General features: G+C 42.4%; 1 protein-coding gene and 1 long non-coding RNA gene across 4 annotated transcripts in view; one reads left to right on the forward strand and one right to left on the reverse strand.

The window, feature by feature from the left end:
- ESRP2 (epithelial splicing regulatory protein 2) overlaps nt 1–1,483 on the reverse strand; it is an 80,607-nt gene extending 79,124 nt beyond the window's left edge. For 2 of the 3 annotated variants that reach the window (XR_011559822.1, XM_070760463.1), the window contains exons 1-2: nt 1,291–1,483; nt 831–995 (exon numbers count right to left, since the gene is read on the reverse strand). Coding sequence is in view for 2 of the 3 variants with exons in the window: in XM_070760463.1 (XP_070616564.1) it covers nt 831–971 (141 nt within the window). In the remaining variant the exon portion in view is untranslated. The remainder of the gene's footprint in view (nt 1–830; nt 996–1,290) is intronic. The other variant, XM_070760464.1, reaches the window with a different exon arrangement.
- LOC139171942 (uncharacterized) lies at nt 286–27,526 on the forward strand. The gene is made up of 4 exons (XR_011559824.1): nt 286–342; nt 1,720–2,007; nt 5,168–5,290; nt 27,393–27,526. It is a non-coding gene; the product is annotated as an uncharacterized lncRNA (long non-coding RNA).

The following is a 27,526-nucleotide window of genomic DNA, read 5'->3' on the forward strand; positions in this document are numbered from 1 at the left end:
TATTTTAAAGAGATCGCTGGCTGCAATTCTTGTAATGTGGGAGAGGGGAGTAAAACCAGATCGATCCCACCAGAACGGACTTGGTTTAGGGATTCTGGGAGGGAAGGGGCAGCCCTTGAATTTCTAACCCTCTTGTTTTCTTTTCAAATTATTCCTTTGAAATTCACTTTGGGGTGGGTTAAGGCAGGGGGAAAAGAAGAAAGTAAAACATGGGGATTGGGCCTAGTTCTTCTGGGTTGCATAAAACAGGTTTTCCTCCCACTCCGGTTTAATTCCCGTATCAAGCGACAAGATTCCCAAGCAAACATGCAGACCTGATTTCAAACACAGAAACACAAAAAGGTACATATTCAATATCCCAAACATGGTTTAAAAGGCTGGGTTGTGGTTTTTTTTTTAATTTACAAGAAGCAAGGGCCTTTTAGAGTCTCTCAAACGTGAAAATGTTTCTATTGACCCAGAACATGGGAGTTGGGGGGAGACCTCATGCTTTTGTAATCTGGATTTGAGTCTCCAGGCCAATTCCAAGGGAAATTTTGAACTGGGCTTTAATTTTGAACTGAGCCTTGTCCAAACTTAATAGTTTCTCCCTGCTTTCTCCCAACCCAGCAGTGCCCGGCCCCCCCAAGCCAGGTTTGCGGGGAGGCGAGCAAAGCTCATTCCAGCCCTGGATATGTTTGCTCAGATAGAGAAATTCTCCCTCAGGTGGTTGAGTGAGAGCAAAGAGGGATCTCGGTTAAGTGGTTTCACCTCTCTCTCTTTTTTTTGGTCGCCTTCTCTTTTTTGCAAATTGCTCAACGGGGTGTAAGGAAGAGTTTGGGAAGTCATACCTTCTTGCTGGGAAGATCCACAACTTGCCACACCAACAGAATTAGTTCCCTCTCATCGGACCCCAGCTTAGCCCCATTTCCACCAGCGGATGCCCCAAACAAGACCACCAAACAGTCACTGTGCGAAGAAGAAGCCGTCATGACCACAGAAGGAGGGGGGAACAGCTACAATCAAAAGCAAAGGAGAAGAGAGGGGAGGGGGAAGGAGGAAGAGAGAAGGAAGAACAAAACAAAAAAAGAAAAGGAGAGAGAGTGGGGGGAGAGAAAGAGAGAAAAAGTATAAAACAAGCCAAACACAAAAACTTACAAAATAAAGGACAACCCCAATTCCCCAAGTGATCAAAGGGAAGATATAAAAAGGTCAATCTCAGAAAAGCCAGAACTACGGGAACAAGGTGAAGGTAGCTAAGATTCAAATAACATTTAACAAAAGGGGGGAAAAATCTGTTTGCTGTTGTACCTGTATTTTAGGTGGATTCTTTCTCCCCAGCTCTGACTGGGGGATAAAATTTTAACAGGCAGTCCGTTTGTCTCCCTCTGACATCATGGCAGGAACCCAGCCTAGGTTTGAAAAAAAAATCTTTTTTTCCCCTCGATCTCTTTTTTTCCCTAAGTTACCTGCCCTTCTGTGGAAGCACATGACCTGAGTCAATTTCCCAACAGGCGAGGCCATTGGGCCTGCAGGAAAGGTAGAGGTGGGGCCTGGAGTGAAACCCACGCCCAGTTGAGTCTACCTGATTGGGTTTGTGTTTGTGTTTGGTTGGGAAGGGAGGGAGAGAGATCAGGAGGGAAACTCCCTTTCTCAATTTTAACTTTAATTTCAGGAAGTGCCTTAACCTGTTCTGTTCTCTTTTTTTCTCCCACCCTTTCTCTCTCTCCTCTATTTCAGGAGTCCTTTATCAGCAAGTGGAATGCAGCCTCCTTGCCCGTAATTCTGTCCAAAATACACAAAGAGCCTCCAGGGCAACTTCTTCCAACGTTTGCTGGTTCCAAATATTTTGTGTTGGGCTCCCCATCCTGTCACCTGCCCATTGAAGTCACCTGAAATGCAGTTCTTTGGATCACAAGGAATATGGGCAAATATCATCGAAGGGAAAAGTCAATCTTAAAACTGTGGGAATTATAATCAGATGCTGCCTGGGGTAAAAGTCACACAAAATGAAATGACCCTACTGGTGTGAGTTAAAATCCACAATCTCAGATTGTAAGGCTAGTGCCCTGGGTTTATGGAGAAGCAAAGCATTTTAGTTTGAAGGAAAACCAGCTTCCAAAACAGTGTTTTTCAAGAAAATTCTGGAACTACCTAAAGTTGCCAAGTTTGGAAAATAGATTTTTATTTCATTTATTTATTTATTTTATTTGTCAAATGTACAGAATAGTAATTGTTTGTATAAACATGAGCAAAAAAAAAGTAGTGTTCCCTCGATTTTCGCGGGTTCGAACTTTGCGAATAGCCCATACCATGTTTTTTCAAAAAATATTAATTAAAAAATACTTTTTTTCCTATACCATGTTTTTCCCACCCGATGATGTCATATGTCATCGCCAAACTAATAATTTTTGCAAATAAATAACAAAAAAAAAATATTGTTAATAAATAATTATGTTTATAAATATCAGGATCACTAAGTGCCTTATTCAATTGTGAGTACCAGTAATAATGGTAAATGGTTGTTAAGGGAATGGGAAATGGTAATTTAAGAGTTTAAAGCGTTAAGGGATGGCTTGTGATTTGTCCATAGCCAAAAATGGTGTATTTACTTCCACATCTCTACTTCGCGGAAATTCAACTTTCACAGGCAGTCTCGGAACGCATCCCCCGCAGAAATTGAGGGAACATTGTATGGATAAATGAAGGCAGTAGTACAGGGATGATAGGCATAGTTTGTTTATTTGTTTGTTTGTCAAACTATTATAGGATGGTAATTTGTACAAATAAAACATTAGATAAGTAAGGATAGAAGACAATAGGACAGTGACAGTAGGCACAATGATGTGCTTATCCACACCCCTTACAGACCTTATAGTCTAAGGTTAAAGGTTTTGGGGTTAGGAGTAGAAACCACAGAGTCAGGTAGTGCATGCCAAGCATTGATTACTCTATTGCTGAAGTCGTATTTTTTGCAGTCTAGTTTGGAGCGGCTGACATTTAGTTTAAATCTATTTTGTGCTCATGTGTTGTTGCGGTTGAAGGCGAAGTAGTCACTAACAGGTAGGACATTTTGGTATATGAATTTATGAGCTATAGTTAAATTGGAAGGAAGACTTAACCGTGGTGTGCTTATGCACGCATCTTAGGTTTCTAAAGAATAATGGCCAACTAGACAAATGCAGGCAGCTCACCCGTTCCTGTGAAAACATATCAGCTATTTAAATGTCCATTCTATTCTTTTTAATGAATACCATCAGGGAACCTGCCTTTCTTAAAAGCAACCGTAATACACGACCCATTTTCAACAGAGCCCTATCTATTTAGACTCACATTTATTTTAGTAGGACAGTGATGGGGAACCCTTTTTTGCTCATGTGCCAAAAGGGTGCATGCATGTGTGATAGCGTATCCCCACACCCATAATGCAATGCCCTCCCCCCATGCATGCATACAACTCCCCCCCCCCCCCCCGCGTGGTTTATGGGCCTCACTGAAGCCTCCAGACTTCTGGTAGGCTTGTTGGGCTGTTTTTTGCTCTCCTCAGGGTTCAGGAAAGCCTCCTGAAGCTTGGTGTTCTAAAGGGGATATTGCTTAATTTAGCATAGGTAAATATCTTTCTAGATCAGTGTTTCCCAACCTTGGGAACTTGAAGATATCTGGACTTCAATTCCCAGAATTCCCCAGCCAGCATTTTCTGGCTGAGGAATTCTGGGAGTTGAAGTCCAGATATCTTCAAGTTCCCAAGGTTGGGAAACACTGTTCTAGATGGTCACAACGTAACAGAATATAAATGATATATTTTGAAGCAAACCTGCAGACTTCCTCTTCATCTGTTACTAATTATTTAAAAATCTGAAAAGTTGCTTTCCTTCACAAGGAAGTGGATAGCACACCTATATCCCGCCACAAAAGATAGGAATGTTTTTTAGAAAGGGGTTTTAAGTTGTCCCTTTAACTGTTTTTTAGATGTTTTTGTTGTAAGCCACCCAGAGTTGGGTGGGAGTTGGGTGGCATAGAAATCAAATAAATAAAAATGCCTTAGAAAATAGAAACTACCAAAAAGAAATTAATCATAACAGGGTGCTTCATTACATTTGCTCCACTTCTCAATAAAGAAAGCAAATTAATATTTAGGGGAAAAAACACTGCCCAGCTGGAACTGAGGGCAGGAAGCCATTTTACCTATTTTACCTTCTGGGAAAATGGAAACCAGCCTCATCCATCCTGGCAGCCATTTTGTGAAGGTACCAACCAGTCTTCCTAGCAGCCCTTCCGGGGAAAACCTCAATCTCTCCTTCCCAAAAGTCCAAATGGACTAAAAAATGTGTGTGGGGGGGAGAGAGAAACTCCTCACAATTGGAAAAGCTGAAGGAAAAGACAAAACTGGGATCTTTGAAAAGGCCAGAGAGGACCTGAAACAGATTCAAATATTCTGTTTATATGTTGCCAAAGCTAAGACTGAGGGGGTTTGTGGGACTAGAGATGGGTGTGTGTGTCTCCCTTACCTGGTTGAGGGAATACCTGTGGAAATGGATGGCTTTCAGGACCTAAGAGAATGGAAGTGTTTGCCTGGAACACACAGGCCATTTGCACAGGTGGTCTGTGAAGGGAGCCTGCTAAATGCCTTTAACAGCAGCTGCTTCGTTATCTGGTCCAAGATGGGGAGTGTGGGAGGGGAAAACAGCCCTTTATATTACATGTATATATATTTTGTGAGGGGGAGATTGGTATAGCAAGCAGCCATCTTGGAGGGAGCTGGGAATCAGGTAAACACATTCAATTTGCCTCGTGCCTTTCTCCAGAAGTTTCCTTCTCCTGTGCAGGAATTCACACCATTCACACAGGGACTGTTTGTAGTTACAATGGTACTGAAAAAAGTGATTTATCACTGGTTTTCACACTTAATAACAGTTGCAGACACTGGGGGGATGGTAGAGGACAGGAAGGCTTGGAGGAACCTTGTCCTTGGGGTCGCAATGGGTCAGAAACAACTTTGCAACTAACAACAACAAAAACAACAACAACAACAAAATATTCATGGATCAAATTTCAGGCTACCTTTTGGCTGAACTTTGTTTTTAATTATAGCATTTTTTGTTATTCTTAGTATCTTGTGTTATGACAGATTTGTAAACTATTGCTTCCCCTGCTTTTAATTAAATAATGTATTGTTCTCTTTTAATAGATCTCACTGGCTCCTTTGGGAGGAAGGCCAGATTACAAATAAAGAACAATACAAATCAATTCAAGAGCCAAGCATCCAAGACCAAGGCAGTTCTTCCTGAGAGGAAAATTGGAGTAAACAATTGTAAGTTATACATAAATGGTAAAAAAAAGTGTTGGTTATGACCTATAAAGCCCTTCATGGCACCGGACCAGAATATCTCCGGGACTGCCTTCTGCCGCACGAATCCCAGCGACCAGTCAGGTCCCACAGAGTGGGCCTTCTCGGGGTCCCGTCAACTAAACAATGTCATTTGGCGGGACCCAGGGGAAAAGCCTTCTCTGTGGCGTCCCCGACCCTTTGGAACCAACTCCCCCCAGATATCAGAGTTGCCCCCACCCTCCTTGCCTTTCGTAAGCTCCTTAAAACCCACCTCTGTCGTCAGGCATGGGGGAATTGAGACTTTCCCTCCCCCTAGGCTTATAAAATTTATGCATGGTATGTTAGTATGCATGATTGGTTTTTAAATTGGGGTTTTAAATTAACTTAAATATTAGATTTGTTTACATTGTACTATTATTGCTGTGAACCGCCCCGAGTCTGCGGAGAGGGGTGGCATACAAATCTGATAGATAAATAAATAAATAAATAAATAAATAAATAAATAAATAAATAAATAAAGAAAGAAAGAAAGAAAGAAAGAAAGAAAGAAAGAAAGAAAGAAAGAAAGCCATTAGCTGAAATAATGTTTTTGCTTTGGGGGAGTAGATTGTGGTCTATTGTGAAATGAATCTTTTGTCAAAAGAAGCTAATTATATGTATCTTAGTTTCATCATGAAACTAAATAAAATGCCACTTTCTATCGTCATCCTGGATTATGTCTGAATTAGGGATGTGGTGGTGGTGGTTTTTCTCAGCGATGTGAGATTCCAGGTGCTCCAAACTAGCAAAGTTCAAGTGAAATTGAGATTTTGTCAAAGAAAATACTTATTCTTGCTTTAACATGACTTGATTGGGTCATATTTATCACCTTTTTTCAGGTTATAACCCAGGTCAATGTTAGCATGTAGTGATAATTTATATAATTGCCTATAGCTAAATTTTCAAAGTATCACTCACCTGGATGATATCCCCCCCTGTTCTGACTTTTCCCCTCCTTGCAAACAGAAGAAATGACTAAGCAGAGCGAAACTCAAAGGTTTAGATCTGTTGCAGTGTTATTCTGGGAGATTCCAGCATCATCAGTATAAATGCGATACTTATGAGAGATTTACTCCCCCGCCCATCACTTTTTTAAATTAGGGCTCTCCAATCTTGGCAATTTTAAGACTTCAACTCCCAGAATTCTTCAGCCAAAGTTGCAAGTTGCTTTAAATGATATGGGGCTAGAAAGGAGAATCCTGGCTGAATCCCTGGGGAGATGCCATTCAACCTGGTTGAGTTTGGGGTCTGCAATGTTCTGTGTCCCAGATCACTCCCTTTCCTTCTTGAGGAGGAGCTGATCCTGCATAGACTTTCACAACCAGCAGGAGTGGCAGGCAGGAGGAGCTGGAGGTAACAAGGGAGAAAGGGTGGCGTTTGGGAAATGTTCAGGTGAGCTGACCCCAGGTATTTTCAGGTAAGGGGTAATTGAGGGTAAGAATGTGTTCAGAAAGAACAACAAGGAGCTGTGAAGTCAAAGCCAAGGACAGCTGCAGAGGTAGAAGAGAAAAAGAAAGAGAAAAAGAAAGGAAGAAAGGAAGGAAGGAAGGAAGAAAGAAAGAAAGAAAGAAAGAAAGGAAGGAAGGAAGGAAGGAAGAAAGAAAGAAAGAAAGAAAGAAAGAAAGAAAGAAAGAAAGAAAGGGCTAACATGAAGAAAAACAGTTGGATATTTAGGGGTGAGGGTGAATTAGATTTCTCAAAGGAAGCAAATATCTTCAAATGTGGGTTGATGGTTTCTTCTCATTTCTCCATTTATCTGCTTCCCCCACTCCCAAATAACACCGTACAAATAGGGGAAATGGTCCAATTATGAGAAATAGAACAGAGCAGAACAAAGTGAGAAGTTCAAAAATTGAAATCTGACAATGGAACATTATTTATGATGATGTCCACCCACAATGTTTGAAGAGGACCTTGACATCTAGTGGGTTGTGGGCTGTACGCTGTTGTGATTCCGTCTGAGGCCCCTCAGGGAACGGCTGATCCTCTGCCGGCTTCCTGCTCAGAGGGAGAGGATGAGGAACAGGAGGTTCAGGCAGACGGGGAGGAGGAATCTCAGGCTGAGGGAGAGGGAGGACAGCCAGAGTCCCCCGAGAGGGAGCTCTCCCCAGCAAGCAGCCTGGATTCCTTAGATGAAAATGCACAAGCAATAATCGACGGCAGAGAAGAGCAACACAACGAAGGGGACAATTAGCCAGGTACTTTCAACACTAAAGAGGCAACAGCTGGGTTTGGGTGTGGTGCTCTCTGGAAAGGCTGAAAAGGCAGACCCACCCTTCCTGGCTTGTGGAGTATTATCTTTGGGAGTCCTGGGACCTGGCTGTGATCTTTGGCGTCTTGGAATTCTGGTTTGTGACTTTGAATACTGAAACCTTGGGGGGGAAAGGTGTGGGTCTTATTCTCTACAGTGGTGGGTGTGCCAGCAAGAAGTCTGCTGTATTGTCTGGCCATCAGGACTCTGCTGTGAAGCCTCGTAGCCTGCCTGTTGGGAAGAACAGGTTTTTCTCTGTGTTTATTTTTCAAACTATAAGGTGCTTTTGATTTTACCAGCGTGTCTGGCTGCTTTTTCCAGTTGGTGTTGAAGTCTGGGGGCACCCAGACAGAACATACGCGATGTGTCCACAGGTGTCTGGTAAGGCCTGTGCAGGCACAAAATGTTCTGCCACAGGTTGGGACCATTGTTGCAGCACTTGCAATTGCACCCCAGGCTTTGCTGAGTGCTCTTATTTATACAATCAAGATTGTGTGAAGTGTGAGTACCACTTTAATGCTTTCGTAAGACCACACTTGGAATGTTGCATCCAGTTTTGATATAAAAAGATGTTGAGAAAGAGTGCAGAGAAAAGCAATAAAGATGATTTGGGAACTGGAAGCTAAAACATGAAGAATGTTTGCGGGAATTTGATTTGTCTAGTGACAGGTAAATGAAAGAGGGTGGGGCAGAGATGACATGATAGAAGTCTTCAAACTCAAGGGCCTGCCACTAATAAGAGTGGGCCAACCTATTCTGCAAAGCACCTGAAGGGAGAACAAGAAGCAATGGATGGAAACTAATCAAGGAGAGAAGCAACCTAGAACCAAGGAGAAATTTCCTGACAGTGAAAATAATTAATCAGTGGAACAGCTTGCCTCTAGAAGTTGTGGGTGCTCCAACACTGGAGGTTTTAAAGAAGAGATTGGACAGCCATGTGTCTGAAATGATATCGAGTTTCCTGCTTGAACTGAGGGTTGGATTAGAAGACCTTCAAGGTATCTTCCAACTCAGTTGTTCTATTTATTTTTAGCCTAATAAAGTTGTACACATTTGATACTTTCCCACCTGGAAACAGACAGGTGTGCATTTGTGTCTTTATGGGTGAGGCAAGTTATGATTTATGGTTCTGTCCCAATTCCAAAGAGTTATGCAAGAACCTGAACAGAATAAAAACATCATAGGAGGTGGCATTCAGAATGGCTCAACCAGATCAGCCTGGCTGCTTTAAAGCAGAAGTGCCCAAAACAAGGAGAATAATTATATTCTGAATATTTAATTAATTATATTGGGCCAACAAAATAAGGTTCTTACTTTCTACCTTTTCTTAAATTGGGAAGACACAACATAATGTCGTCTATGAGTCAGGTTCAGGAAGACAGCCTCTTCTAGGTTTCTGTAGCTTTTGTTTGATATTTGTGGAATGCCATATCAGTCCAGAACACAGAATAACAGCTGTCATTTATTTTATTATTATTTATTATTTATTATTTAGATTTGTATGCCGCCCCTCTCCGCAGACTCGGGGCAGCTCACAACAGAACAAAACAATTCATGACAAATCGAAATTATAGTTTAAAATTATTTTAAAAACCCCATTTACTAAACAAACATACATACAAACATACCATGCATAAATTGTATATGCCCGGGGGAGATGTCTCAGTTCCCCCATGCCTGACGACAAAGGTGGGTTTTAAGGAGCTTTAAAGGAGAGTAGGGGCAGTTCTAATCTCTGGGGGGAGTTGGTTCCAGAGGGCCGGGGCCGCCACAGAGAAGGCTCTTCCCCTGGGGCCCGCCAACCGACATTGTTTAGTTGACGGGACCTGGAGAAGGCCCACTCTGTGAGACCTAATCGGTCGCTGGGATTCGTGTGGCAGAAGGCGGTCTCGGAGATATAACCATCCTTTGATTTGGAGAATTTGGCCTGCAACATATTATGCATTAGACTGTATTCGTGCTGTGGCAATTTGGGAGAGGTTGCTGCACGAGGGAAGTAGAGATCATGTAGCCATAACAAATTCCTTCTGGATTCTTAAGGTCATCCTTTGTTCGACCCCTGCCTGGAAGCTGATGGGAGTAATGGGCACGTTGGCATGAAGGAGACTGAACTTATGAGTGTAAGAGCAAGGGAATGAACTTTATTTATTTTTAAAATAATTTTTTATTGAATATAAACATTAAAAATACATTTAAAACATTGAACCACAAACTTCAAAACAAACCTATGCAAACATCACATATAAACAAACAAAAACCAAAATCTTCTAAACCTTTCTTTTACAGTAAGACTGCACTGATGTTATATTTCTATATCCCTTCTAATAAGTTAAACTGTATTTCCTCTACAGTTTTCAGTTATCAATCTAATCTACCATTAATATCACATTTAAGTATATAGTAACTCTAGTCTTGCTATGTCTTCACTATATTCTCCTTACGTACCCTATCACGTTTATTCTTTTCTATATCTATAACTATCCATATCTCTATCTATTTCTATCACTATACACACTTTACATTCCTTCTGGGGGGGTTTTCTTTTTCTTTTTTCCCTCTATCCAATTATAAAACTTTAAACTGGGTGGAGAAACCCTCGTAGCTTTAGATTCGGGTTTCTCGCAGATGTGCCAACATGGCTCTGCTAATAAATTTGAACTTTGAAGAATGTTGTGTCTTGGACTCTGATTTAATTTTCAATGCTATTTGGAACCCTGGTTTGATAGGGACTTTGGAGGCCTTCTAGTCCAACCCACTGCTCAAGCATACCAACCAGGTCAAAGGGTTGTCCAATCTCTACTTGAAAACCTCCAGTGATGGCGCATCCACAACTTCTGTGATCAAGTCATTAATTGATTGCATAGCCAATATATTTTACAAATAAAGAAAATTATTCCCACAGTTATGACATTTCTCCTTAGTTCCACTTTGGATCTCTCTTTGGGAAGTTTCCATCTGTTATGTCTTGTCCTGAACCTCAGAATAGTTTGACCTCCTCTTCTTTGGATGAATGTTTTTAAATTTGGGGGGGTTTATTGTTGTATATTGCTTTTTATAGCTGTATGCCCCCCCTAAGTCTTTTTTGAGAAGGGCGGCTTATAAATCTAAGTAATTAAATTAAGTGAAATTAATTCTTTGAGTCAGCACCACAAATACAGTTGTACCTCTACTTACGAACTTAATTCGTTCCGTGACCGGGTTCTTAAGTAGAAAGGTTTGTAAGAAGAAGCAATTTTTCCCATGGGAATCAATGTAAAAGCAAATAATGTGTGCGATTGGGGAAACCACAGGGAGGGTGGAGGCCCTGTTTCCTTCCAGGAGATTCCTAGAGAGACTCCACGGAGGCTTCTCCCTGCCTTTTCCGGCCCTGTTTCCTCCCAGGAGATTCCTAGAGAGGCCATGGAGGCTTCTTCCTGCCTTTTCCGGGCCTGTTTCCTCCCAGGAGATTCCTAGAGAAGCCCCACAGAGGCTTCTCCCTGCCTTTTCTGATTACAGTTTTGGAGGCTCAGGTTTGTAAGTGGAAAATGGTTCTTGAGAAGAGGCAAAAAAATCTTGATCACCAGGTTCTTATCTAGAAAAGTTCATAAGTAGAGGCAATTGTAAGTAGAGGTATCACTGTCCTGAAAGATACAGCTATCGTGACACACTAGTCCATTGATGGCGAACCTTTTAGCTCTGGTGCCAAAAGGGTGCATGCTTGTGCGTCAGTGTGTGCACACATGCCGACACCCACAATGCAATGCACACCCCCATGCATGTGCACAACCCCAACACTATACCCCACACACATGCGCACAGGCCTCACTGAAGCTCCACTCTTCCGGTTGGCCTGTTGGGCTGTTTTTTGCTCTCCCTAAGATTCAGGAAGGCCTTCTTAAGCCTGGGGAGAGCAAAAAATGGCCAAATGGGCCAATAAGAAGTTTGGAAATAAACTTCCGGTTTGGCTGTTGGGCAGTTTTTCGCCCCAGGAGGCTTTCCTGAACCCTGGGGGGAACAAAAATGGCTGAAAATCAGCTGGCCAGTGCATACATGCGTGCTGGAACTGATACAGGGCAAAGCCTTGCGTGCCCTCGGGTATGACTCCGCGTGCCATCTGTGGTACATGTGCCATAGGCTTGCTATCATTGCCCTAGTCATTCTCTTCATTAGACATATTCAGTTCCTTCAACTGTTCATCATCCAGATTCTACCACATGGGTAGGGATGGCCTCATGCCGTCTCCATGAATTGACCTTCTTGAATTAGATGGTGACTCACGCATAGGCCGTGCATTATTTTTTGAAACATAAGGAGCTTGGAAAATGTTGGGTTCTCGTTGCCCAAAGGCAAGGCTGAACGGAGACAAGCCAACTCTTTAAACAATAGAAAGATCTCCTGCTTCACTCACCAATACCACGCCCATAAATTTCCTTTCCATCACATCCTTCATCCTTCTCAGCAATAACACTAACTTCTGTTGTTTAGAATCTGTATAGTCTGAAGGACAGAAGAGAATGGGGGAAACATGATCAAAACATTTAAATATGTTAAAGGGTTAAATAAGGTTCAGGAGGGAAGTGTTTTTAGTAGGAAAGTGAACACAAGAACAAGGGGGCACAATCTGAGGTTAGTTGGGGGAAAGATCAGAAGCAATGTGAGAAAATATTATTTTGCTGAAAGAGTAGTAGATCCTTGGAACAAACTTCCAGCAGACGTGGTTGGTAAATCCACAGGAACTGAATTGAAACATGCCTGGGATAAACATAGATCCATCCTAAGATAAAATACAGGAAATAGTATAAGGGCAGACTAGATGGGCCATGAGGTCTTTTTCTGCCGTCAATCTTCTATGTTTCTATGTTTAATGAAAGAAATAACTATGGATGATTTGATAGCAGTGTTCCAATATATGAGGGGCTGCCACAAGGAAGAGTGGGTCAACCTATTCTCCAAAGCAACTGAAGGCAGCCCAAGAAGCAGTGGATGGAAACTAATCAAAGAGACCATTCAAATTAAGGAGGAATTTCCTAACAATTATAACAACTCATCAGTGAAATAACTTATTTATTTATTTATTTATTTATTTATTTATTTATTTATTTATTCATTCATTCATTCATTCATTCATTCATTCATTCATTCATTCATTCAATTTTTTATGCCGCCCTTCTCCTTAGTCAGGGCGGCTTAAAACATTATTATTATTATTATTATTATTATTATTATTATTATTATTATTATTATTAATTAGATTTGTATGCCGCCCCTCTCTGAAGACTTGGAGCGGCTCACAACAACAATACACAATACAAATTCAATGATTAAAAACAGAACAGTTAAAACCCTTAATTTAAAAACAATCATACAACCCAAACAAACCATACATAAAATGGGACGGCCGAGGGGAATCAATTTCCCCATGCCTGACCACAGAGGTGGGTTTTTAGGAGTTTGCGAAAGGCAAGGAGGGTGGGGGCAGTCCTGATCTCCGGGGGGAGTTGATTCTAGAGGGTCGGGGCCGCCACAGAGAAGGCTCTCCCCCTGGGTCCCGCCAGACGGCATTGTTTTGTCGACAGGACCTGGAGAAGGCCAACTCTGTGGGACCTAACCGGTCGCTGGGATTTGTGTTAGCAATAGCACTTTTTAACAGAGCCAGCACATTGCCCCCACAATCCAGGTCCTCTTTTTACCCACCTCGGAATGATAGAAGGCTGAGTCAACCTTGAGCCGCTGATGAGATTTGAACTGCTGACCTGCAGATCTACAGTCAGCTTCAGTGGCCTGCAGTACTGCACTCTACCTGCTGCGCCACCCCCGGCTCTTAAGTCACCCCTTGCTCTAGAAGTTGTGGAGGTTTTTAAGGCGAGATTGGACAACCATGAAATGGTATAGGGCACTGATGGCGAACCTTTTTTGGTTCACGGGCCAAAAGGGGTGTGTGCGGATGTGCTAGCATGCGCACACGTGCCCCACACCCCTTCCCTCCCTCCCCATGCATGCACACTTTCCTGCACTGCCCCCACATCCTCTTGCAAAATTTTGCTTCCTGCACATTTACAGAAGCAAAATCTCAAAGCTGTGCATTGGTAGTGGCAGTAAGTAGCAATCCCCGCCTGAATACAGCCTATGTTTCTGCCCTGTAATACCATAACTTAGTGGATTTTCAAATGATGGTGGTATTTTATTAGCCAAGGAACTGTATGTCAATATTGACTCTCTTTTTTTTTTCAAATGTTGAGTATATGGACAACAGGTGCAGAATATGGTGCCCCTCCCTCCTCTCTACCAGAATCCTGTTTGATACAAGGACATGCCCTGACCTGGCCCTCTCAGATGTCCTCAGCTACCAGCTCCACACCCACCCACTTTAGCACATAGTTTGGGCTTGAAGTTTTGGTTGTGAAAGCAAAGCAAAGAAACCGCAGCGTTTTGGTACCCAGCTCAAAAAATGCGCCACACAACTTATGTCTTGGCTCTCCTAGCATATGACACAGCTGGAGGCATCCTCTCAATGGATTGGGACGTCTCAGATTTACATCTAGAAAGAGCCAGAGGTTGAGAAAGGTGTGAAATAACAGAAGAAAGTTGAAGTAGAAGGTTTCCCTCCAAGGGTTGTTCTTTGTGCAGCAGAATTTTGCAAGCTTTGGGTAAACGGCAGTAAGAATGTCTGAATGCAACTCTGAATTGGAGTCAAGCCCATTCTGTTACGTACTGATGTACCAGGGGTGGGTTGCTGCCCGGATGGGGAGGGGAGGAAACGCAGTGGGGTAGCAAAAATGGAGCTCCACTCAGAGTGTCCAATTTCCACTGAAAGATGTTGAAAGAAAATGCAGGGCGTCCTGCATAAGCCACGCCCACAGCGTGGTAGTAAAAAAATTGGCAGTCCTTCACTGCATGCATGCCAGGGGTGGGCAGTAGGCAGGATGGGGTGGAACGCAGTTCCACCGGCAGAAATGAAGATGTGTGCGCAGCTCCAGCTGATTGGCGGCTGTCACTTCCTGAATTATTCAGCTTGGCTCTCCTTTTTTCCTCTGCTGCTGCTCTGTCTGGGCTCCTTGCTTTTTTCCTCTTTCCTCCTTCCTGGCCTCGAATGAGCTTCCTTCTCTCCTGCCTGGCTCCACCTCCCACCTGAGGTGCAAGCAGAAGGCATGGGTGGAAGCGGCGCTAGAAGCATTTATGCTCCTGGCAGCACCCATTCGCCTAGCTACCCAAGCTGAGGTGGTGTGTGTGTGTGTGTGTGACCCAGGAAGGAGAGTGCAGGAAATTTGAAGCAAATTGTCATCCCATTAAAAAAATAAAAATAAAAAAATAATTGATTTTTTACAATATAAAGATACACACAACATAAAACAAATGTTTTGTGAATTGTGCCCACCACCCGACAAACATTCATAGCCCACTGGTAAGGTTGTAAGTTTACTTGAACGATGATGATGGTTCAAGCCACTCCCACCTGGTCACATGGCCCGCAAGCCACTTCTACCCAGTCACATGACCCTTAAGCCACACCCACAAAATAAGCCACACCCACCGCATGGCAGTAAAAAGTTTGGCTGCCCATTACTGATGCATGCCATACGTATTTGCATAGCTGCCACTGATTGGCTAATCTAGCGGCGGGAGAAATAAACTGCTGTCAGTGGCCAGCCCTTAAAAGCGGCTTTCCTTCAGCCTGCCGGCAGTCCATATTAGTTCTAGCTAATAGACTATTGTTGTGGTTAGCTCTGGCCCAGCTCCTGCCCCAAGGAATGTGCAGGTGGATGTGGGGGGAGACATCCACATGCTGCAGGCCTGTTTTGCTTCCAGTGGAATCTGCCGACGAAGTCTCCTCTGACCAAGGAAGCGTGAGTGACAGGGAAGAGGGGAGTTTGGCAGAGAGCCCAGGAGGAGATCAATCATCTGTTTCATCTCTGGATTCTGAACAAGAATTAATGACACATCCACGCATGCGTAGAGTGATGCATAGGAAGCAACAACTAAAGGATTATTACAAGAGAAAATGAGGCCACCTGTGGTTGGGTGGGGCTGCTGCAATTAGTGCTGCCGCTATAAATAGCGGTGTGTGGGTTTGGCCATTGTGGAGAATTATCTGATCGTTGTGTTTCATGAATGTCTTCCTGACTACGGCCTTTGTTTGTTGACTTTTCACCACTTTGAAACCAAAGCAGAGCAAAGTGTGTTTCACTTCGTGGAAGAAGAAGGGCTGTGACTTTCTTCTCAGCTACAAGCTAAGTACTTACGAACTGATAAGGGACTTGTACAAACTACCAGGTTGTTTTGGGACGAGTGCTCTTTGAAATACAAAAAGAGTGCTTAGTTTATTTTGAATTTTGTGATAAAGAACATCGTTTTGAATTTTCAAACGTGTGTGTGTCTGCAATTTGTACCCTTTAATTTTTGGGAGGCTCCTGCCAGAGAGTCCGGCAGAACAGACTATAAAGGCATTGAACTGTTCCCATGTCTCGCCTCTTCATTCACGCGTGAATTTAATACATTCCCCCCAGGCTGCTACTGGCGCAATGCACGTGCAGCTCTGGGTGACCGGCATGCGTGCATGCATGTCCTACCGAGATTTTGCTGCTGCGCATGCGCAGGAAGCAAAATATTGTGAGAGGACATGCCGCGCATGAGATTTCAGCATTAAAAAAAAAATTGGCAAAATCTCTCATGTGCATCCTCTGAGCATGCACAGAAGCAAAGTCTCTCCAGGACGCCTACGCCCACCCGCCAGTTACGCAGAACTGCGCGTGCATCGGCATTTTAATACTGATTCTCTCCGTGGTCTGTGTATATTTGGTTCAAGCGGTGGTGGATTTATTAATTTTTTACTACTGGTTCTGTGGGCATGGCTTGGTGGGCATGGTGTGTCCTGGTGGGCGTGGCAGGGAAGGATATTGCAAAAATCTTCATTCCCATCCCACTCCTGATTTTACCCACCTCGGAAGGATGGAAGGCTGAGTCAACCTTGAGCCTACTGAGATTCTATCTGCCAAACTGCTGGCAGCCGGTAATCAGCAGAAGTAGCTTCCACTCTAACCACTGCATCACTGAGGCTCTCTATTTGACTTTTTACTGTATTGTTTTATTGTTGTGAGCTGTCCTGAGTCCTGTAGGATTGAGTAGCATATAAGCCAAATTACCGTATGTTTTAGGGTATAAGATGCACCTTAGTTTTTGAGAAGGAAAATAGGGAAAAGAATCTGCTTACCAGGTATTCATCTGGCTAGCGTCCTTAGTCTGGTCACCTTCAGCCCATTATTTTATCCCCTGGTTAAGGGCTTAAAAGAAAACTTTATTCTGAGAGAGTAACAATGAAAGATCTTGCAAGCCAGTAAGAGCTGGGAACATCATTAGCACCTGGAAAGAAACATTTGGAGCAAGTAGAGCAATGGAAAAAAACCCTGCAAACACTTAGGGCTTGGAAAAGATTCTTTGCAAAGTCAAAGAGATGGAAAGATCGTTAGCAGCTAGTTAGGGCTGGGGGGAAAAAGCTACATTCAGAGTATAGGACGCATCCTAATTATCACCCTCTTTTAGGGAGGAAAAAGGTGCATCTTATACACCGAAAAATACGGTAAGTAAATAAATAAATGAACATGAACTTGACTCCTTTCTTCTATTCCAACATCTTAAGAGGAGAGTAGAAAATGGGAGAGGAGAGCAGCTCAGCCAATCCCTGTTGTTGATTTCAACAGAGTAGGTTTATTTGAACTATGGGGAGTTTGCTAATTTAACACCTGGAGAAGAAACCATGGTGGTAGACGAGATTGGGAAATGAAAAGCCAAAAAGAATCTGTGAAAGTGGACCTGCAAACCACTTTAAGATTGTTGTCAGGAAAATGGCAGGATGAGGCCGATCCCTGGGACTTTAGCTGCACTCAACCTGAAGGAGTCGTTTATCTTCTTCGTTTAGTGCAGCCCGGTTGACATGGGAATGTTTGAGAGGCAGACACACCTTTGCAAACACCGCCCAGGTGACTCAGAAAGAGCAAAGCAAACTGCACAGGTTGACCTCATAAAATCTCAGCAGGCAAAAGGGTAGGTCCCGGTGATTGGCTATGGACGTTTTTAAAAAAAAATAATTTTATTTAGTTTTTAAAATAATAAAAGAAGAATACAAAAAACAAAGCTAAAACACATACACCTATTTACATTTAACATTTCTATGTCTTCGGCATGCGATATTTGTGCATTCGTGTCTATTGCTTTTATTAATTTACAATTATATTAATATTTGCAATTTTATGAGATTACTTGTTATTGTTTTCCCCCCCAAAACCAATTATAGAATTTTTCCCACACAGTAAAGATGTTTTTTTTGACAGTTCTGTAATTCTAAGGTAAGCCTACACATTGCTGCACAACCCAACATTTTTTAAAATCACCATGTTCTCTTTTTGGGGGATTTCCATACGTCCCTGTCTGTGCGAAAAATAGTCTAGTGGCTGCTAAGATGTGTATAACAAGATAGTAATTTGCTTTTGTATGTTGCCCTTTGATAATCCCTAATAGATACGTTTCTGGATTGGATGGGCTATGAAAGTTTAACAAGGAAACATATCACAGAAAGCAGAGCTTTCCAGAGGCCAACTTTCAAACACTGTTTTCTTTGAAAGTCATATTTTAAACAGAATTAAATTTTAACACGGGGGGGGGGGGGAGGGGAGGTAGGAGAAGCAGAAATCAAATGCACCAATAAAGATGAGGAGATATCTGGAGGGACAGTAATAATTGTGGTGGGGAAAGACAGTAAAATTAGTTGATTCGCTTGAGCATGAACCAACGGGATTGATGTTACTGCAAAAAAACAAAAAACAAAGATGCAATTTTGAAGTGTTTTTAAAAAAAGAGTTTCGTTTCTAAATTGTGGAAAAATAATAGCTCCCGTTTTATTTTGTTTTAAGAAGCAAATTTATTTTAGAAGACACCCAGAACCGGAGATACGGAAAGATGCCTTCTTATTTGTAGTCAAGAGAAAACCAGTTGGGCTGCAAGCATTTTGGCATTTTTGGCTTAGAAAACTAATAATTCCCTGGTCCTAATTAAGGAAGTTCCACCCTTGAGATGCTTTGAAGACCTGCCCTCTCTCCCAGGCCTTGAGGTAGGGAGGTTACAGAGACCCTCTCAGTTATTCCTGTGTGTATTGTGTTAGTTTTTAATGTCAGGATGTGCATTTTTCCCTTTATTGCTCTGATTTTTTTATTTTTAAGTCTAAGTTGTCCATGGTGGGTTCCTCTTACCTTCCTACCGGTATGCTGTGTGCGCATTGTGATGTTTCACATGCGCAGAGGGATGCTATGCTTGTGCCCGCATGTCCCCAGTGAAATTTCACTTCCATGCATGCGCAGAGGGACGGTTTTCCTTCTGCGCATGCTCAGACAGCCAGAAATTAGGAAAAAAGCTTGGCGCGCATAGATAGGCAAAGAGCACAGGTGCCATCGTGCCCAAATTGCACATCAGACAGTGCAATGGACTTGACTGGTAGGAACTCACCCCTGGTCCAGAGCTGTCTTGAATTGGGCAGCTTCTTAGCAAAACAAAATAAAATAGAAGGTCCAGTCAGGAGGATATAACGGGATCTTAATTTACCTCTGTCATAAAACATTCCAATAATACAGTCTCCTATTTAATTGGCCATTGAGAATAAGTAAAACTTCTCTGCACATTTGGTCCATTCAGTTAAGATTGCCAAATTCTGCTTCAAATCTATGGTAATCTTGGCAGGCTTTATTGGAAAGTCAAAAAAAAAAAATCATCATGGAAGAAGGCAATGACATGGTTGGTAATATTTTATTTTATTTTATTATTTTATTATTATTTTATTAATTGGATTTCTCTGAGGACTATATGCACCGTCTATCAACTTACAAAGAAATTACTCCAAATCAAGCAGTTCTTAAAAATTAATTGATGCTACTGCATTTTTACTCCACCTTTTCCTCTGATTGCTCCAGGTGGCTTAATAATGGAGTGAATTTCCCCTCCTCAATACACACAGCAAAATTCTTGATATTTCCTGGTCCCAGTTGACAATCACATGGCTTCTCTTGTTTTGCATCCTAAGCAAAAAAAATAAAAAATTAGTCTGATCCCTGACTCTAGAGATGTACAAACTCTTGCCCCCTTAAGTGCATTTCTGCAGAGTATCGCACTGTCTAGAGATAATACGCTGAACCATAGTTTCTTTTAACCATGGTGGTTGAAAAAAGCCACAGTGGGCTGGTTCACATAGCATGGCTTCCAAACTTCTGTGTGTGACCTTCTACATGTCAAGTCAAAATCAAACAAAACGCTGTGTCCCTGTGTAATCCAAACCTTTGGCCGCTTGTGAGTGGACATACATGACTAGCAACAAGGTGAAGTTAAATCCTGGCTTTGGACTGAATCAACAGATCTTCTTTTAAGCAGATGGATAGGTACAGATAAAGGACCATGATTTATGTATTTGTTGATTGCAGGAAATAACGACTTCAGCAACAGTTCTGCATCCAGTTTTGGTCACCACACTACAAAAAAGACATTGAAACTCTAGAGACAGTGCAGAGGAGATCTACCAGGATGATTAGGGGACTGGAAACTAAAACATCTGAAGAGCGGTTGCAGGAACTGGGCATGGACAGTCTGGAGAAGGACCAGGGGTGACATGATAACAGTGTTCCAATACTTGAGGGATTGCCACAGAGAGAAGGGGGTCAAGTTATTTTCCAAGGGGGTCAAGCACCAGAAGGACAGACAAGGAATAATGGATGGAAACTGATCAAGTAGAGATTCAACCTAGAAATAAGGAGGAACTTTCTGACCATGAGAGCGATCAACCAGTGGAACAGCTTGCCTGTGGAGGTTGTGATAGCTCCAATGCTTGAGACTTTCAAGGGGAGACTGGACTGCCATATCTCCAAAATGGTGTAGCAACTCCTGCTTGAGTAGGGGTTGGACTACATGACCTACAAGGTCCCTTCAAACTTTAATAACAAACAAACAAACAAACAAACAAACAAACAAACAAACAAACAAACAGGTCAATGCCTGGAATGCACTACCTGACACTGTGGCTTCTTCCCTAAACCCCCAAAACTTTAACCTTAGGCTGTCTACCATTGACCTCATGCCATTCCTAAGAGGTCTGTAAGGGGTGTGCATAAATGAACCAATATGCCTACCATCCCTTTCCTAATGTCCCATTTTATTCATATGCATTTCATGCATTAATAATCATGTTTAATACTGTATGATTATACAGGTATCTATACAGTGTTCCCTCGATTTTCGTGGGTTCAAACTTCACAAATAGCCTATACCACGGTTTTTCAAAAAATATTAATTAAAAAATACTTTGCAGTTTTTTTCTATACCACGGTTTTTTCCGCCCAATGACGTCATATGTCATCGCCAAACTAATAATTTTTGCAAATAAATAACAAAAAAAAAATATAGTTAATAAATAACTATGTTTATAAATATCAGGATCACTAAGTGTCTTATTCAATGGTGAGTACCAGTAATAGTGGTGAGTAAATTGTTGTTAAGGGAATGGGAAATGGTAATTTAGGGGTTTAAAGTGTTAAGAGAAGGCTTGTGATACTGTCCATAGCCAAAAATGGTGTATTTACTTCCGCATCTCTACTTCGCGGAAATTCAACTTTCGCGGGTGGTCTCGGAACGCATCCCCCGCGGAAATCGAAGGAACACTGTATCTGTTATCCAATACATACTTGTCTAAGTAAGTAAACAAACAAACAAATTCGAAGCATCTCAGTTGTGGAAGCTAAATTGATTGAGCTGTCTACCGGCTGCTATCCAAATGCTGCTAACTGTAACTTTGACCACAGCCCCAACTTTATCTTCTTGGGCTTTTATCTTTACACAAAAGTTGAACTACTAGACAGTTTTTCAGCTACAATAAGATATTCTTCATCATTTTCCCCTTTCTTTTTCTTTTGCTACTAATTACACTGGGATGTTTGAGTGCTGGGTGCTCTTGCAAATGTGGCCCCATGAGTGAATTCACCATACAGCTCTCGTGGGAACTTTTTCCCAGCTATGAAATGTCTATTTACCAGAATGCCCTCACCTGTCCTCCTGCAAAATCTCCCTATTAGGTTTGCACAAAATACATCTTGCATTTTTTAAAAACTCAGAGACAAACTGCCTAATTTGAATTATTAGATTAGATAATCTCTCTCTCTCTCTCTCTCTCCTCCCTCCCTCCCTTTACACTCTATCTCCTGTCTATCTGTCTGTATGTAATAACTCAAGGTGTCAAACATGCCTAATACTCCTTCCTTATTTTTGTCCACAAGTTTATTAAATGTGTTGGCATGCTGGGGGAAGGTTGCCACTGGTAGAACATTTTATAAATTTATTTATTTATTTATTTATTTGGATTTGTATGCCATCCCTCTCCGAGAACTCGGGGTGGCTCACAGAATAATGAGAATAATAAATATTCTCTCTATAAGTTGTTGCCAAAATTAGCTTGTCATTGGTTGTCCAGATTTTACCCCATTTTTTTAAGGTTTATGGGACAACTGAAATGTTGGGCCCACGCGATCATGTTGCCTTTTACTTCCTCCCCCAGGAGCTCATATTGTAACAGAAAATTATATAATTTGGAGATTATTTTTTCATCTGTACCTAGGAGACGTTTATCTAAGATGTTTGTTTTTCTGAAATCCATGTTTAATTTTGTCCTCGTTGCATTTAGATTTAATCTGCAAGTAGTGTAGCCAGTCCAAATTAATTCCTTTAATTTGGACTGGCTATTCCTTTAATTTGGACTGGCTACTCCTGTAATATTTGTTTTGAGATTAGTTGATCCTTTTCATCCAGGAGTTGGTCTTATGTTATGATTTTACCTATATCTAGAGCATTTGGGTAAATTAATGCTTCTATGGAAGAGAACCATCTGGGAACCTGAATGTAATGGTAGTGATGCTAGATCAGTGATGGCAAACCTTTTTTTCCCACAGGTGCTGAAAGCGCATGTTCGTGTGCTATTGTGCATGCGTGAGTGCCCACACCCATAATTCAATGCCTGGGGATGGCAAAAATGACCTCCCCTGTCCCCCCAGAGAGCTGAAACAGCCCATTTCCCAAACTCTGGTGGGCTTGGTGGGCCTGTTTTTGCCCTCCCCAGGCTCCAGAGGCAAAAATATCCTCCCCATCAGACCAGAGACTCTCCAGAAGCCGTCCCAGAGCCTCTGGGTGAGCCGAAAATCAGCCTGTCTAACACATACATGCACAGTGGAGTTGAGCTATGGTAACAGCTCATGTGCGAGCAGATATGGCTCCATCTGCAACCTGCGCTAGGCGGTAAAGTTCCCAATTTGGCAAACCCAATTCTCCCCTATTCCCCTATCTACTGAGATTTGATCTGCCAAACTGAAGAAGTACCTTGCAGTGCTGCACTCTAACCACTGCACCACCGAGGCCAAGGCTCCCTCAAAGCCTCAGATGTGATCTCAGTGATCACTCCCCAAATTTTAATAAATCCCCCCTCCCAAACTTAAACCATCAATCTCTGTTCAGGTTGAATCAATTTGAGAGATATGCATCTCCGTCTTCATTGTCTTGAACATTAGACTTCAAATCTTCCTCGTTTTCTTTTCAGCACTTGTTGGTCTAGAGAGGTGGCTGGTTTAGATTGGGAAACTGAGCAAATGTGACACAACACTGCTTTTTGGGGGGGGGGGGAGCATAGGAAATGTATGAATACCTGAAATGTGGAAACCACAGTAGCTGAGTGTTTCCCACCAATGTGTAAACCCTTGGGCAAAGTTGGATGGGAGCACACTTCCCCAGCATGGATTATTTATGGTCTCTTTCACCAACACCCTCATTTGATGTGCTTGTCAAAACACGCTTTCCCTTGCAGCTTTGATTTCACCTGAATCAAGGTGTTTCCTTGTTTAATCCTTGCAGGATTTTTGAAATGGGCCCTTGTCACTTTCAAGCTAGGAAAACATCTGAGGCTTTTCTGGGATTCTTTACTTCTTCCAGTATTTGAGGGGCTGCCACAGGGAGGAGGGGGTTCAAAGTATTCTCCAGAGCACCTGAAGGCCAGACGAGGAATAATGGATGGAAACTGAACAAGGGGAGATTGAACCTGGAAATAAGGAGGAATTTTCTGACAACGAGAACAATCAGCCAATGGAACAAAAGTTGCCTTCAGAAGTTGTGGGAGCTTCCTCATTGGAACTTTTAAGAAGAGATTGATGTAGGGTCTCTTGTTTGGGCAGGGGGCCAGGGTTGGACAAAGAGACCCGGAGGTCAAAACACATGAAGAACAGTTGTAGAAACTGGGCATGGCTAGTCTAGTGAAGAGAAGGACCAAGGTAGAGATGATAATAGTCTTCCACTACTTGAGGGGCTGCCACAGAGAGGAGGGGTGTGTGTCAAGCTATTTTCCATGGCACCTGAAGGCCAGACAAGGAATAATGGATGGAAACTGATCAAGGAGAGATTCAACCTGGAAATAAGGAGGAATTTTCTGGCAGTGAAAACAATCAACCAATGATTGCCTTTGGAAGTTGTGAAAGCTTCATCACTGGAGGCATTCAAGGAGAAACTGAACTGCCATTTGTTAGAAAGGGTGTAGAGTCTCCTGCTTGGGCAGGCGGTTGGACTAGATGACCTGCGCAGGGTTGGCGCAGCAGGTAGAGTGCTGTACTGCAGGCCACTGAAACTGACTTTAGATCTGTAGGTCAACGGTTCAAATCTCATCACCGGCTCAAGGTTGACTCAGCCTTCCATCCTTCCGAGGTGGGTAAAATGAGGACCCAAATTATGGGGGCAATATGTTGGCTCTGTTAAAAAGTGCTATTGCTAACATGTTGTAAGCCACCCTGAGTCTAAGGAGAAGGGCAGCATAAAAATTGAACAAACAAACAAACAAACAAATAAATAAATGCAGCCTTAGTGAATCGTTTGACAGTGTTGAGGGAATTATTTGTCTAGCGGAGTGATGGCGTTTGGGAAAAAACAGTTTTTGTTTTCTAGTTGTCTTGGTGTGCAGTGCTCTGTAGTGACGTTTTGAGGGTAGGAGTTGAAACAGTTTATGTCCAGGATGCGAGGGGTCAGTAAATATTTTCACAGCCCTCTTTTTGACTCATGCAATATACAGGTCCTCAATGGAAGGCAGGTTGGCAGCAATTGTTTTTTCCCCTGTAGTTCTGATTATCCTCTGATAACAAAATGCAAGCTGGTGAGTTATTCTCTGCCCTCCTCTCTACTGTGTAAGGCTTCTGTATATTATTTTATCTCACTTTTATTTCCCTGTTTTCTGAACATGTTTCAAAAATGATAGGCTGCAACGGTTCCACCTTCCCTTCTCTATCAAGGGAAGATCGTGTGGTCCTGAAACATCCTTGAAAAATAAATGAGTTTGAACAGCAGGCTATTTTCCCTTGCTTTTTAATTAAACCTAACAGTTAAAAGCTCTAACGTTTTACTGAATGCCAAGGTAACACACTGTGGGGGACGCTGATATTAAGGCAATTGCCTGGAACAGCTTCCTGTTTCAATCCGGCATATGAGGTTGGGATGAAATATAAAACATAGACTAACCGAGTTGGAACGGACCTTGGAGGCCCATTAATCCAATCCCCTGCTTGAGGAGGAGATTCTATTCCAGGGGTGTCAAACTCATGATGACATGTTGTCATCAGGTATTATACAGTGGTACCTCTACTTACGAACTTAATTTGTCCCGTGACCAGGTTTTTAAGTAGAAAAGTTTGTAAGAAGAAGCAATTTTCCCCATAGGAACCAATGTAAAAGCAAATAATGCATGCGACTGGGGAAACCACAGGGAGGGTGGAGGTCATGTTTCCTCCCAGGAGTTTCCAAGAGAGGCCCCATGGAGGTTTCTCCATGCCTTTTCCGGCCTTGTTTCCTCCCAGGAGATTCCTAGAGAGGCTGTGAGCTTGACACTCCTGGTCTATAACATTTCAGAGAAATGGCTGTCCATTCCCTTCAACACCTCCAGTGACGAGGCACCCACAACCTCTGATGAGACAAACCCTTCCACTGGTTCATTATTCTCATTTTAGAACATTTCTCATTACCTATAAGTTGCTTGTCTCCTTGATTATGAGCCATGGTGGCACAGTGGTCAGAGTGCAGTACTGCAGGCTACTACTGCTGTGTACCAGCTGCTTGTAATTTGGCAGTTCAAATTTCACCAGGCTCAAGGTGGACTCAGCCTTCCGTCCTTCTGAGGTTGGTAAAACGAAGACCCGGATTGTTGGAGGCAATAGGCTGACTCTGTAAACTGCTTAGAGAGGGCTGTAAAGCATTGTGAAGCGATATATAAGTGCTATTGCTATTAGTTTCCATTCATTGGTTCTTCTCTTGCTGTCTGGTGCTTTGGAAAATAGTTTGCCTCCCTCATCTTTGTGGCAGCCTCTCAAATACTGGAACACTGCTATTGCAGCCCCTCCTTCTTTTCACTACATTAGGCATACCCACTTCTTCATATGTTTTAGCTTCTAGCCCCCTAACTATGTTTGTTGCACTTCTCTATATTCTTTCCAGAGTCTCAACATGATATTGTGGTGGCCAAAACTGGATGCAATACTCCAAGTGTGGCCGTACTTTGTAAAGGAGTCTGTTCCTCTATTAATGCAGCCTAGGATTTCATTGGCTGTTTTAGTTGTGGCCACACAGCCAATAATTGTTTGGAGGGTTTTCTATATGTGTGCTGCAACATTAACTCTTGAGAAGAAAAACATAACATTGCTTGAGTTTCTCCAAGGTCACACACATTTTCTGTGCTAAAGAGAAGTGATGGAATCTAGTCTGTATTATTCTCGAAGTTATGTTTAGCAATTAGTTAATTTGGAGTGGTGGAGATGCTGTGAGGCCATCTTGTATTTTGGCTCAGGTAACAAAATAGCAATAGCACTTAGACTTATATACCACTTTACAGTGTTTTATAGCACTAAGTGCCTGTTTTATTTATTATTATTTATTTATTATTTAGATTTGTATGCCGCCCCTCTCCGAAGACTCGGGGCGGCTCACAACAGAGTAGAACAAATCATAAATAATCAGAAAACTTTAAATTTATACAAGCTTTAAAAGAACCCCATAAACTAACAGACGCACACACAAACATACCATGCATAAATTAAACATGCCCCAATCTGGGTCCTCATTTTACCCACCTCAGAAGTATGGAAGGCTGAGTTAACCTTGAGCCGTCAGAATCGAACTGCTGGCAGTGGGCAGAGTCAGCCTGAAAATGATGGATGGATGGATGAATGGAGGGAGGGAGGGAGGGAAGGAAGGAAGGAAGGAAGGAAGGAAGGAAGGAAGGAAGGAAGGAAGGAAGGAAGGGCTCTCTAAGTGGTTTACAGAGTCAGTCTCCCAATAATCTGGATCCTCATTTTACCCAGGATGGAAGGCTGAGTCAACCTTGAGCCTGGTGAGATTAGAACTGCCGAATTGCAGGCAGCAGATGTAGCCTGCAGAAGTGCTTTCTGGCCATTCTGCCTCCTTGGCAAATGTCATGAGTTGCTATCCTAACCCATGTCCTTCCCTTATTTTTGGGTACTGGGGACCTTTTGAAATTCTCCACTCAATTTGTGGGTGGGGATATTGAATGGATCAGGCAAGAGTCCAGCTTAGAAGTAGAATGAATGGAGACCATGAATGGAGATGTCCTCTGATGAAAAGAAGAAGGTTTTGTTCTGTCTCCTACCTGTATTAATAATCTCCAGATCTTTGTTCCTGGCTTGGTTCCAAAGAAAGGGCTGTGGGCCAGAAGTGAACAGCATGAATTGGGCACTTTCACACACTTATTTTTTTTTACAGATTGCCCAGTGACATGGAGATCTCAAGTGATTGAGCAACTTGCCAGATTAATCATGCTTCTTCTCAGTTCTCATCCACTCATCTTTGGAAGACACCAGTTTTTAAGAGATATTATTTAAAGATTATCTTTCTTC

This window comes from Erythrolamprus reginae, chromosome 9 (genome assembly GCF_031021105.1).
Source record: "Erythrolamprus reginae isolate rEryReg1 chromosome 9, rEryReg1.hap1, whole genome shotgun sequence".
Classification (NCBI taxonomy): Eukaryota; Metazoa; Chordata; class Lepidosauria; order Squamata; family Dipsadidae; genus Erythrolamprus; species Erythrolamprus reginae.